This window comes from Onychostoma macrolepis, chromosome 02 (assembly GCF_012432095.1).
Source record: "Onychostoma macrolepis isolate SWU-2019 chromosome 02, ASM1243209v1, whole genome shotgun sequence".
NCBI lineage: Eukaryota > Metazoa > Chordata > Actinopteri > Cypriniformes > Cyprinidae > Onychostoma > Onychostoma macrolepis.
Genome location: NC_081156.1, coordinates 34,106,777 through 34,120,019, shown reverse-complemented (window position 1 = coordinate 34,120,019; position 13,243 = coordinate 34,106,777). Strand labels below are relative to the sequence as shown.

General features: G+C 40.3%; 1 protein-coding gene across 2 annotated transcripts in view; it reads right to left on the bottom strand.

Annotated features, from left to right (window-relative positions):
* Positions 1-2,274: 2,274 nt before the first annotated feature.
* Positions 2,275-13,243, bottom strand: part of LOC131531805 (homer protein homolog 3) — a 43,881-nt gene continuing 32,912 nt past the window's right edge. For both annotated transcript variants that reach the window (XM_058762874.1, XM_058762864.1), the window contains exons 8-10: positions 5,719-5,826; positions 5,425-5,505; positions 2,275-4,248 (exon numbers count right to left, since the gene is read on the bottom strand). In XM_058762874.1, coding sequence (XP_058618857.1) covers positions 4,063-4,248; positions 5,425-5,505; positions 5,719-5,826 — 375 coding nt within the window. In that variant the 3' untranslated portion in view covers positions 2,275-4,062. The remainder of the gene's footprint in view (positions 4,249-5,424; positions 5,506-5,718; positions 5,827-13,243) is intronic.

The window sequence follows — 13,243 nt, the reverse complement described above, 5'->3', positions numbered from 1 at the left end:
AAAATGTTAAATGATGTAAATGTTAATTTAGAGTACTATGAAGTGTTAAAATTAAAAGTATGGACTTTCAAAAAAAAAAAAGTTTTCAAATAAGCATTTTAGCAGCGTTAACTACATCTGCTTGGGTGTTAATTGAGAAACTAATACAAAATAAAACATTGTTTAAATATTTTGCCATTAATATTTTGAGCACATGTAAAACAAATTTATTTTTCAAGCTTAATATCTAATAATAGATGCTAATATCGGTTTGTCCATTAAACATTTTCGAAGTGAGAACAATGAAAATGTAAGCATTTTAATGGTATGAAGTTGAATCGCCAAACTCAATTTTTAAATGAATTTATGAACTTTAAACAATGCATTTGAACACATTTGCTTTGGTATAAAGTGAGCAAATGTAATACAAAATTTAAACATTCAAAAAAACATTTTTACATTTTGCTTAAATATTACTTTTGCCTTTATTTACTTGTGCACAGAACAACTTAAAGTATGGACTTTTAAAACTTAAGAATTCACAAGTAAGCATGCATTTGCTGGGGCAATAATTGAGCAAATATAATATTTAAATCCATGCATATTTAAATGAGTCTAATTTAATTTAAATATTACTTTCCAGGATGTTTTGCACACATGTAAATGCAATAAATCACACAGGTAATTCAATGTAAAACAAATTTATTCAGCAGGTTTGCTTTCAATTCAGAGAACATGATATTTTGTGAGTCTTTGCTCTGGAGTTTCCAGCTGATTGCGTTAGCCGGTCGGCACAGTATGACTCTTACTAGTGTAGAATGAAATACTGTCATCATTTAATCAGCCTGTCAAGAGCTGCAGGAGGAACCTAAGATGCATGTGGGAAAATAAGGCTCTCACATCAAGAGTAAGACGTCTGAACACTCACAAGCAGAAATGATGATGGCACATTAGGAGAGTTTGTCCTTGAAAAGAGTTCTTGCCACTTTCTCCAAATCAAATCACACATGCTCTCATTGTCGATTATACAAAGCAGTACACATACTCAAGTACTGCATGAAGAGAGAAGAAGAAATATAAAAGTAAACACCTGTTTATTTGACTATATATGTATAAAGCACACAAATACAAACGTGGCTTGTGCTGTTCGTGACGAACCCTGCGGATTGAGAGAACAGATAAAAACAGGCTGTTGGCACTTAAAATACTGCAGTCGGAAGCCACACAAGCGGCTTTCTTGTGCTATAATAAAGATACTGTATAATGCAACATCCAATACACAGCTGTACAACCATTACAGCCTATGACTTAAAGAAACAGTTCAGCCAAAAATGAACATTTGCTGAAAATGTGCTCTTTTTCAGGTCATTCAAGATGTAGATGAGTTTGTTTCTTCATCAGATTTGGAGAAATGTAGCAGTGCATCAGTGTCTCAGCAATGCATGCTCTGCAGTGAATGGGTGCCGTCAGAATGAGAGTCCAAACAGCTGATAAACACATTACAATAATCCACACCACTCCAGTCCATCAGTTAACATCTGGAGAAGACAAAAGCTGAAACAAATCCAGCATTAAGACATTTTAACTTCAGACGGTTGCTAAAACAAGTTCATAATCCATAATATTGCATTTTTCAAGAGAATTTAAAATATATTTTTTACATAAAAAACTACTTAAAAAGACATTTTTTACAGAAGAAAATCAAGTTCTAAATTATGCATTTTGTATTGTAAAATGCATTGTAATTGAGCAAATATAATACTTAGCAAAGTTGTGATAAATCTAATTTAAATAAATCTTTTATTTGTTTAAATATTGCATTTTCCAGGACTTTTTTGAGCATTTGTAATTGCAATAAATCACATCAGCAATTCAATGTAATTCAATACAGACTGAAATTTGAGATTTTTTAAACTAAATTATTAAAATTGAAGCATTTTAACATGAACAATTTAGTAATACTTTAAATATTTTAACTATACAGTATTTAAATTAAAACCATCATATAAAATTATAACTGAATGTAGAAAAAAGCAAAAAAAAAAAAAGAATAAAATAAAGTAAAAAAACAAAACAAAAACAAACGAGAGGGTAAAAGATAAAAATGCCAAAAAAAAAAAAAACAGAAAAAAAAGAAAACCCACTGTGATCAATCTCTACACAACTGTGTTTTGGACTGGAGTGGTGTGGATTATTGTGATGTTTTTATCAGCTGTTTGGACTCTCATTCTGACGGCACCCATTCACTGCAGAGCATCCATTGCTGAGACACTGATGCACTGCTACATTTCTCCAAATCTGATGAAGAAACAAACTCATCCTAATCTTAGATGGACATTTTCAGCACATTTTCATTTTTGCCTGAACTATCCCTTTAATCAAATTAAAGTTTGAAGCCTTAGAGCTGCACAAAGCAACTACACCGATGCATTCAAGCACATTCATCCATTCCTCAATAAAGAACTACAGCTATTCTTAAGTATAAATTCCCTCATGAGTTCAAGGGATCTTAATGTTCTATCATAACAGAATTGTTTATTTCTACCTACTCATATATTTCTGCCAATGCAGCTAATATTTAATGCTTTATATCAGTGCTGTCGTCTATACTAAGCATTCCACAGTATGAACATAGAGAGGCGCTTGGCGCCACATTCAAGCTGGTCTTTGGTTTCCACTCACTCCCAGCTGAGAAACTGAATCACAAAAACAAACTCAACGGCACAAAAGCTCATTCATGACTTTCTAAAATGGTAAACATCATTTCCACCCATATCTTTCCTCTCATATATCTCCCAAAAGTTTGAGGCATTTTGAGCCACTAAGGTCTTGTTTTGGTTATGAACTAAATCACACATCATATTCATTAAATACTCGCGATTCAATTAGATTTTGATTCACAGAGTCAAGATTCAATTCCAAACGGATTCCAATTTTTAACCTAATCTTTTAAAGTGCTAGTAAAAATTCATTTGATTTTTACATAAGAGCCATTCATGCTCAAGTTTAATGTTTCAGAAATGTGTAAATTTTTTAATTATTAAATTATTACAAATAATATACATTTTTAATTAGTAAAATATATTAAATTGTTATAACTATATAATATTTACTTTTAAAATAATCATTTCAAATAATTGAATGTAGATGACAAATTGCAAAAAAAAAAAGAAAACAGTAGTCAATCTTTATACATTTTTAACCTGTTTTTTTTTTATTTGACATATTGTCAATTAATGTGACTTTGACATAACAGCCCTTCATGCTGAAGTAGAATTTTACAGAAATGTGTGACGATTTTTAAAATAAATTAAAATAATATTATTATTATTAACTATATAATAAAATGTATAATTAAATAATAATTTAAAATAATAATTGGATATAGATGTAAAAATGGAAAAACAATCTCTATACGATGTTTTGAAGTGTTCATAAAAATTAAATTTAACATTGACAGCCATTCTTGCTTAAATTAAATTTGACAGAAATGTGTGAATTTTTAATCTAAATTATTATTAAGATCTAATAATTTTTTATATTATTAAAATTGCATTAAATTACTATTTTAATTATATATTATAATTTATAATTCAATAATAATTTGAAATAATTAAATGCAGATGTAAAAATGGCAAAAAATAAATAACTAAAAATCTTTACACAACTTTGAATCTTGTGAACTTGTGTTGCAGTAAACTTAATTATTAATACTTTAAAATAAAATTTCAATTATGTATTTTTTTGGTGAATTAATACAGAATCGTTTGAGAAAGAACTGTGATGCATTTGTGAACACATTTTTTTCAGCCCTATTTTTCATGATGTGTGACCTTTATCATGATTTAAAAGAAAAAAATGAAGAAAAAAAAGAATACCTGTGATCTTGTAAAGACGTCACACAGCACTAGTGTTTCTGTATCAAAAATAAACCGTACCGTAACAACACTGTTCATGACCTGCCATCGTAACCTCCTCAACACTGAAGTTATTGCTAGACTGGAACAGAAAGAGCTTTTCAGTGCAAATTCAAGATGAAAGAGAAGAAAGCAGAGAGAATGAGCATCCGTCTCTCGCGTCACACTATTTACTGATCAGCTTGACCAGACTCTGCCGGAGGTCGTTGAGGTCGAAGATCTTGACGTCGAGGATCTGAACGACCCTCTGCACCTCGTTCTCGGCGCGCTCGCGATCCTCCAGCGCAGACGCCAGGGTCTGCTCCGAGTTCTGCACGCGCCGCTCCAGCTCAACGTTACGCATCTCCAGCTCCTGAAACACATTCACACAAACCACAGGGATGTCCAGATTTCACCACAACTTTCACAGCAACTAACCCTCTACATTTGGAAAATGCCTTCTTAGAAAAATCTCATCCTCAATTAAACAAAGCAGCTGCATACTGAAGTAAACACATGATTCACAATTTCAAGTGATCTTTTAAAGTATACATGTTTTATAATATAATATATAATATTTTGTTACTTTTATAGATGTTACCGAAAAGCATGATGCATATTTTAATAATAATTTAGCTTAAAATGATTATTTTAGTTCTTCTTAAAATAGTTACTTAATGTACAGCTATGATTTCGTTTTTTTAGATAATCTTTTAAAGCGTTCCTAAAATTTCTTTGACTTTTACACAACAGTCATTCAAGCTGAAGTTTAATGTTACAGTGATGATTTTTAAGCTCAATTATTATTAAAATATGAATTATAAAAAAATATAACATATCATTAAATTATTGTTTTAATTAAATAATAATAATAATGCATTAATAATACAGCTGTAATGCATTACAGCTGAATTATTATTATTGATATAATAATTTAAAATGATAACTACATGTAGACAATAAAAAAAAATGCCAAAAAGTTGCTTTACAACTGTATACGATTTTACACTTTTTCATAACAGACATGCAAGTTGAACGTTCAATATTAAATTAAACATTTACTGTTTTTTTTTAAATATTAAATTAAATGTTATTTTAATTAAATAATCTAAAATAACCAATTTTATGTAATTTTTAAGCTAAATTATTAATATATTATTTTAGATTTTTTAAATAAATTATTACAATTGAAGCATTTTAACATGAACAATTTAGTAATATTTTAAATATTTTAACTATACAGTATTTAAATTAAAACCATCATATAAAATTATAATTGAATGTAGAAAAAGCAAAAAACAAAGTAAATATATTATTTTAATATATTATTAGAATATAAATATTTTAAATTAAAGTCATTATTATTTGAAATATATGTATAATGATAATACAAATTTTAAGGTTAAAAAATGTGTAATTATATTTATGCCATTTCCACGATGCATTAAATTGAATTATTAATTATTTGAATTTAATTGAATTGTTTAATTAATTATTACAAACTGAATTTTTTATTTAATTAAATGTTGCATAGATGTAAAGCATGCACCTGCAGTCTGTGAATGGCTTCTTCTCTCTCCCGCTCCAGCTCGTGGAAGTTGGACTTCTTACTCTGGAGAATACGGATCTCCTGAAATGCAGTAATGTGCAGAAACATATAATCCAGCGAGGCCTCGCAGAAACAGGTGTGTGTTTAGTGTCTTATACGCAGGAGTTTGAGGAGATGATTGCAGTAACTGGACTAGTGACTTTCAGTGAAGTGCATCAGTATGTCGCTGGACTCTGCCCTCCGTCAGTGCGTGCGTGTGTGTGTGTGTGTGCGCGCGCTCGCGCTCGCTCTCACCTCGTCCTTTGCCCTCAGTAGGTTCTCCAGCTCCTCCAGGGATTGAGTGAGCTCGTCTTTCAGCATGTCGCTGGGTCCCTGACCGCCGTGAGCCTCCAGATCCGCCACCTACAGACACACAATAACTCATCTGTCATGCCTGCAATTAACAGAGCGTGCTCACATACACATCTAGCATGTGCAAAAGTACATAAAAGTCTTTGAAATCCAACTGATTTTATTAATATTACCCTGAACTGCAACAATATGTGAAATCATCAACACGACTTACAGTAGAATGAGGAAAATTAGGTCAAATTTAGGCCAAAATATTGTTGCTTGATTGAACACATGAACAGCAACAACAAAAATAAACCTATATATTTTGCTCCTCATTATTCAGTCAGATTTGATTCATTGAGTTAAGATCAAATTCCAAAATGATTCTTAAATTTTTTGTAATATTTTAATGTGCTCATAAAAAATAATTTGACTTCTACATACTTAACAGCTTAAGTGAGATGTTACAGAAATGCATTTTTAAACAATATGATTACTAAAAAGTTACTTTTATACAATATTATTAAAATAACAAAAAAAACGTTCATAAAAATATTTGTCCTCTACATAAGTCATTCATGCTTAAGTGAGATGTTACAGAATTGCATTTTAAGCTAAATTATTATTTAAAAATTACATTAACAAAAATGATCTTAAATATTACTATAATGAAACTTTAACATTAAAAAGCCACACAAAAAGTTTGTAAAATATATTTACTTTGTACATACATTAATTACTTTTACATTTAAGCTAAACTATTAAAATGTAATCATTTTAATATTATTAAATTATTATGAATAAAATAATTAGATGTAAAAAAGCAAATATGTTCATAAATATATATATATTTGACTTTTACATAGATGTTACAGAAATGCATTTATAAGCTAAATTGTTAAAATAGAATTTTTATATAATATTAATATTATTAAACTATTACTCCAATTATTGTTCAAATAAATTAATGAGGGGAAAAGCGCAACAACAAAAAAACCTTTACCATTTGAAATTGAACACTGTGTAAATATTTATTTTGCTATCCTGACAATGCACAATTTGAATCAGATTTTCAATAATAATAAAATGTTTTTTTGTTTTTTTTACATTTTTATACAATATTATATAATATTTAAAAAAATGAAATATCATTAAATAATTTTAGCTATTATTAGACTAATAATGAAAAAAAAAAAACTACTAAAAACACCCAAAAGTGGTCACTCTCTATACAATTGTGAATCCTGTGTAAATATAGTACATTCAGGCCATTTCTGTGCTGCACTAAACTGAATTATTAATACTTTATTAATTGAAAGTCTGATTTTAATGACTGTAATATCAGTCTCTTCATCACACAAAGCATCATGTGAGTTCATAAGACTCTGAATACAGTGTAAAGTCCACGTTTTATGTCTCTTTCGTATGAAAGAGAGCCGCGTGATGGACTATTGTGCCGTTTCTGAGAAACCTGTTTGAAAACAGTCATTATTTTTGCAGCTTTAGTTCTCAGAACTGGCCGTTCTGGCAGGAGTCTTTCTAAGAAACAGGCTCTTGTTGATATGACAGTGAAGACGGAGCCTGTGTGATGTTTTGAGGCTCAGATGAAAGCGGTAGTGACTCACTACTTGTCCATTTCTCTACAAACACACAGTCTGTTCTGCTTCAGCGTAAAATCATTCGAGAACTTCACTCGGACTGAATCTCCAGCATAATGGCCATCATAAAGCCCTGCTGCTGACCTACATACACATTCAGTGATTATTCAGGCATTATATTTGAATAATGCATTACAGCTGACAGTAAAGGACAGTAGAAGGGAAACTGGGCCGAGCGTTTCACGCGCTTTAACCAGGTGTGACGCGACAAGTCATATTTCTGTCCACCGTCAGTAATGCAGGAGTATAAATTCTAAATTCACAAATGATCAGATTTAGATGTTTGTCTGCTCAAGCGTTTGTGGTCGGGTTTTGAAAAGTCACCAATGCTGCATTTATTTGATCAAAAATATAGTAAAAATTGTAATTTTGTGAAATATTATTCCAATTTAAAATAACTGCTTTCTGTGTGAATATATAGTTAAATGTAATTCATGTCTGTGATCAAAGCTGTATTTTCAGCATCATTACTCCAGTCTTCAGTGTCACATGATCCTTCAGAAATCATTCTAAGATGCTGATTTGCTGTTCAAATTCTTTTGTTTAATCAATGTTACAAAAGTGCATTTTAAAGTTAAATTATTAAAATGTAAATAAAAGATGATACTATTAATAATAAAATATTATGACATTGTTTTAATTATTAATAAAATACTGAAAAAGCAGAAAATATTAGTAAAATCATGTAATTTTATTTAATTATTAATAATATTAATTAATATTAATTATTTTTACTTAATACATACATTTTAAAAATTAATTTTAGTTAATTTTTTTAATTAAAATTTCATATAATATTTTTGTTAAAAATGTAAACAAAATTAAAAAAACATGGAAAATATATTCATCTTGTATATTCAATACATAACAGCCATTTATGCTTAAGTGAGATGTTACGAAAACACATTTCAAAATATTAAAATATTTTTTTAAAGATTAATATGATTAAATTATTATTTTATTTACTGATAAAACAAATGGAAAAAATGCTTCAAATTTCTTCCAAAAAAAAAATTAAGTCCCTCGCCAGAGAGACCAATCCACTTCGAGTGTAACTAAACGAGCCAATGGACATTGGCATGCGATCATTGCATCCAGCTGCTGCTGATCACAGCGTGAGTATAAGAGGCAGCGGGTGCACCGCGATAATTCATCCTTTCGCCGGAGCCGGCGGCGGTGAATTACTGCTGCTCTCCTTTCCTGAACGAGTGAGAAGACGAGCGGCGAGTGCGGGCGTTACAGCGCAGCAGCGGTGGTCGCGGTCTCACGGGAGAAAGAGTTCGATTCCGTGAAGGCAGTCACACTAGGAGTGTGTGGTGGCCAGCTCCCTGCGTGCTTCAGCACTAATAAAGAGCAAATTTTCTCTAAAGAGTAACACGGGTGATCGCGTCTTTTAAAGATGTCTTATCACCCGTGCGTTTCTGGGTGTGGTCGTTTCCTGGTGCCTCAGGACGGTCACGATCGCTGCCTCACGTGTCTGGGCATTCAGCACGCTGAGGAAGCTTTCGTGGATGGTTCATGTTCTTCTTGTGGGGACATGACCATCTCGGAGTTGCACAATAGACTCCGTTATGTCAAACATGGCGGAGTCCCTCTGCCTCTGCCGCGATCCAGTGTTCGTTCCCGGGGCGGCGCTGGATCTATTGGAGTCAGAGGTAATCTGAGTGTTACGGTGAGGGCTTCCCCAAGAGGAGTTCCTCACCCCTCAAGCACTCCGCAGCCGGTGGAGCTGCCGAAGGAGCGCGCTGGGCCCTCTGCTTGACAGAGTGCACCACGCGTTTCCTTCGGCGCCCCCTCTGACGACCAGATGTCGATCGCTGCATCGGAGGGCGAGTCCTCTCTCTCCGGGGATGACGACCCGGCTGCGTTGCCCCCTTCGGGTGTGGTAGCGTTGTCCGAGCCAGACCCAGAGATGACGGCTATGCTTTCCTGGGCCGCCGAGAATGTCGGGCTCGTGTGGAATCCTCCACCGCGTCCCGATCCTTCGAGGCTGGACGAGTGGTTTCTCGGCGGGGGTCGCGCTGGTTCTCAGCGCCCCCCTCCGGTGCCATTCTTCCCGGAAGTGCATGAGGAGCTCACAAGATCGTGGAGGGCACCTTTCACTGCCCGAAACAAATCTTGCGGCTCCTCCCCCCTCACCACCCTCGATGGTGGAGCCGCTTTGGGGTACGCGGGCATCCCCTCTGTGGAGCGGTCTGTGGCCATGCAACTATGTCCAACAGCCGCTACCACTCTGCGGGGTGACCCGTGTCTCCCCTCGCGGGCCTGTAAGTATTCGTCAGGTCTAACTGGCAGTGCTTATAGAGCCTGTGGGGAGGCGGCTTCTGCCCTTCACGCCATGGCGTTACTGCAGGTCCACCAGGCCAAAGCCCTGAAAGACCTGCACGAGGGTGGTCACGACCTGGCGGTTCTACATGAGCTGCGTGCTGCGACGGACCTCGCGCTTCGAGCGACGAAGGTGACCGCACAGTCTCTGGGTCGTGCGATGTCCACGCTAGTGGTCCAGGAGCGCCATCTCTGGCTGTGTCTTGCTGACATGAAGGAGCAGGAGAAGGTACAGTTCCTGAATGCTCCCGTGTCGCAGACCGGCCTTTTCGGCGACGCTGTCGAGAGCTTTGCCCAGCAGTTCTCGGCAGCCCAGAAGCAGACTGAGGCGATCAAACACATCATGCGCCGGAGGAAACCTGCTGCTTCCACTTCGGCTGCAGCCCCTCAGCCTGCTCGTCGCCGTGGGCGCCCCCCTGCGGCTGCGGCTGCCCCTGCTCCCGCGCAGCCGAAGCAGCCTTCCACCAGGCAGCGTCGTGGAGCCGGTCGCAGGCAGGACGCCCAGCCCATCCAGGCCCCCGCCAAACCTGGCGGCAAGCGCAAGTGCAAGAGGCCCTGAGACGGGCGACCCGGAGATGGTGGAGACTGTTCGTCGGGAGATGGTGACTGCACCACTCCCTCCCCCAGAGGAGGGCCGGGTGGAGAATCCTTTGTTTCGTTTTGTTTTTGTTTCGCCCAAAACATCAGTAAAAGAGCAGTTTCCTCAATCAAGAGGAGGAGAGTGGTGAACCGTGCATCACAGGATCACTTCCCTTCTCCTCTCTCGCCAGCAGGCAGCAGTGGGTTGCCCAAGAGCACCCCTCCTGCCCATTCGTGGAACCAGGTAAGGGCGGTAGCACTCAAGTCCCCGCTTCAAGTCGTCACACGCCAGGCTGTCACAAGCCTCAAGCCGGGTCCCTGTGTTTCCTCCCTCACGAGGAGAAATCAGGTGAGTGTTACACTGCACACCCAGACCCCACCCCCCGCCGTCACAGGCCAAGCCGTCACAGGCTCCGGGCCGGGTCCCTGTGTTCCACCTCGCTGCCCCACCGCGGGTATGTCGGTGGCCCCGTTGGTCCCGCTGGTACGGTCTCTCGGAGCCTGGCTAGCGCTCCCCAGTCCGTCTCGGTGGCTCCTGCAGACCATCAGACTCGGCTACGCGATTCAGTTCGCCCGGCGTCCGCCGTCGATGCCCCTGTCTTGCGTGCGGAAATTGCAGTCCTGCTGGCGAAGGACGCGATAGAGCCGGTCCCTCCAGCCGATATGAGGTCGGGGTTTTACAGCCCTTACTTCATTGTGCCCAAGAAAGGCGGTGGGTTACGACCGATCTTGGATCTGCGAGTTTTGAACCGTGCACTTCACAAGATGCCGTTCAAGATGTTGAAGCAGAAATGCATTTTTGGGTGCGTCTGTCCCCTAGATTGGTTTGCAGCGATCGACCTGAAGGACGCGTACTTTCATGTCTCGATTCTCCTGCGACACAGGCCATTCCTGCGATTCGCGTTCGAGGGTCAGGCATATCAGTACAAGTTCCTGCCCTTCGGGCTGTCCCTTTCGCCTCGCGTCTTCACCAAAGTCACAGAGGCGTCCCTTGTTCCCTTGAGAGAACGGGGTGTGCGCATCCTCAACTACCTCGACGACTGGCTCATACTTGCACAGTCTCAAGAGCAGTTGTGCGCACACAGGGACCTGGTGCTGAGGCACCTCAGCCAGTTGGGTCTTCGGGTCAACTGGGAAAAGAGCAAACTCGTGCCAACGCAGAGGATCTCTTTTCTCGGCATGGAGTTGGATTCGGTCAACCAGACAGCACGCCTCACCCAGGAACGTGCTCAGTCGGTGCTGAACTGCCTCAAGACTTTATCAGGCAGGACGGCGGTCCCACTGAAACTCTTTCAGAGGCTCCTGGGGCATATGGCTGCAGCTGCTCCATATGAGACCGCTTCAGCACTGGCTCCATGGCCGAGTCCCGAGGTGGGCGTGGAAACGCGGTACTCACCGGGTTCAGATTACACCGGCCTGCCGCAAAACCTTCAGCCCGTGGACAGATCCCTCGTTCCTTCGGGCAGGAGTGCCCTTGGAGCAGGTATCCAGGCATGCTGTGGTATTTACAGATGCCTCGGCCACCGGCTGAGGAGCCATGTACAATGGACACGCAGTGTCAGGGGTGTGGACGGGTCCCCAACTGCGTTGGCATATCAATTGCCTCGAGTTGCTGGCAGTACGCCTTACCTTGAACCGCCTCAGAGGGCGCCTTCAGGGCAAGGACGTTCTGGTCCGTACGGACAACACTGAGACCGTTGCATATATCAACCGGCAAGGCGGTTTACGCTCCCGTCGCATGTCGCAACTCGCCCGCCACCTCCTCCTCTGGAGTCAGAAGCATCTGAGGTCCCTTCGTGCCATCCACATCCCAGGAGTGTTCAATCAGGTGGCCGACGAGCTGTCTCGAGCGGCACACCCTGGGGAGTGGAGACTCCATCCCCAGGCGGTCCAGCTGATTTGGAGTCGGTTCGGAGTTGCTCAGGTAGACCTGTTTGCGTCTCTAGAAACCACCCACTACCAGTGGTTCTATTCCCTATCCGAGGCAACGCTCGGCACGGATGAACTGGCACACAGCTGGCCCCTGGGCCTGCGCAAATATGCGTTCCCCAGTGAGCCTGCTAGCACAGACACTGTGCAAGATCAGGGAGGACGAGGAGCAGGTCTTGTTAGTGGCTCCATATTGGCCCAACAGGACCTGGTTCCCGGAACTCATGCTCCTCGCGACAGCCCCTCCCTGGCCGATTCCTCTGAGGAAGGATCTGCTTTCTCAGAGACGGGGCACCCTCTGGCACCCGCGTCCAGACTTGTGGAAACTCCATGTGTGGTCCCTGGACGGGACGCGGAGGTTCTAGGTGATCTGCCCCAGGAGGTAGCTCTCACTATCGCTTCAGCACGAGCACCGTCCACAAGACGGGCCTATGCGCTGAAGTGGAACCTGTTCGTCGAATGGTGTTCCTCTCACCGTGAGGACCCCCGGAGATGTTCGATCAGAGCCGTGCTTTCCTTTTTGCAACAAGGGTTGGAGCGTAGGCTGTCCCCCTCCACCCTTAAGGTTTATGTTGCTGCTATTTCCGCTCACCACGACCCCGTAGAGGGGAGGTCGGTGGGGAAGCACGATCTGGTTGTCAGGTTTCTTAGGGGGGCCAGGAGGTTAAACCCTCCTAGGCCTCCCTCCCTACCCTCTTGGGATTTGGCATTGGTGCTAAGAGCCCTACAATTGCCCCCTTCGAGCCTTTGCAGTCAGTTGAGTTGAAGTTTCTCTATGAAAACCCTACTCCTGACTGCGTTGGCCTCGATCAAGAGGGTGGGGACCTGCAGGCATTTTCGGTCGACGAATCGTGCCTTGAGTTTGGGCCGGCTGACTCCAGTGCAACACTGAGGCCCCGGCCCGGCTATGTGCCCAAGGTTCCTACCACTCCCTTCAGGGACCAGGTAGTGAACCTGCAAGCGCTGCCCCTGGAGGAGGCAGACCCAGCCCTAGC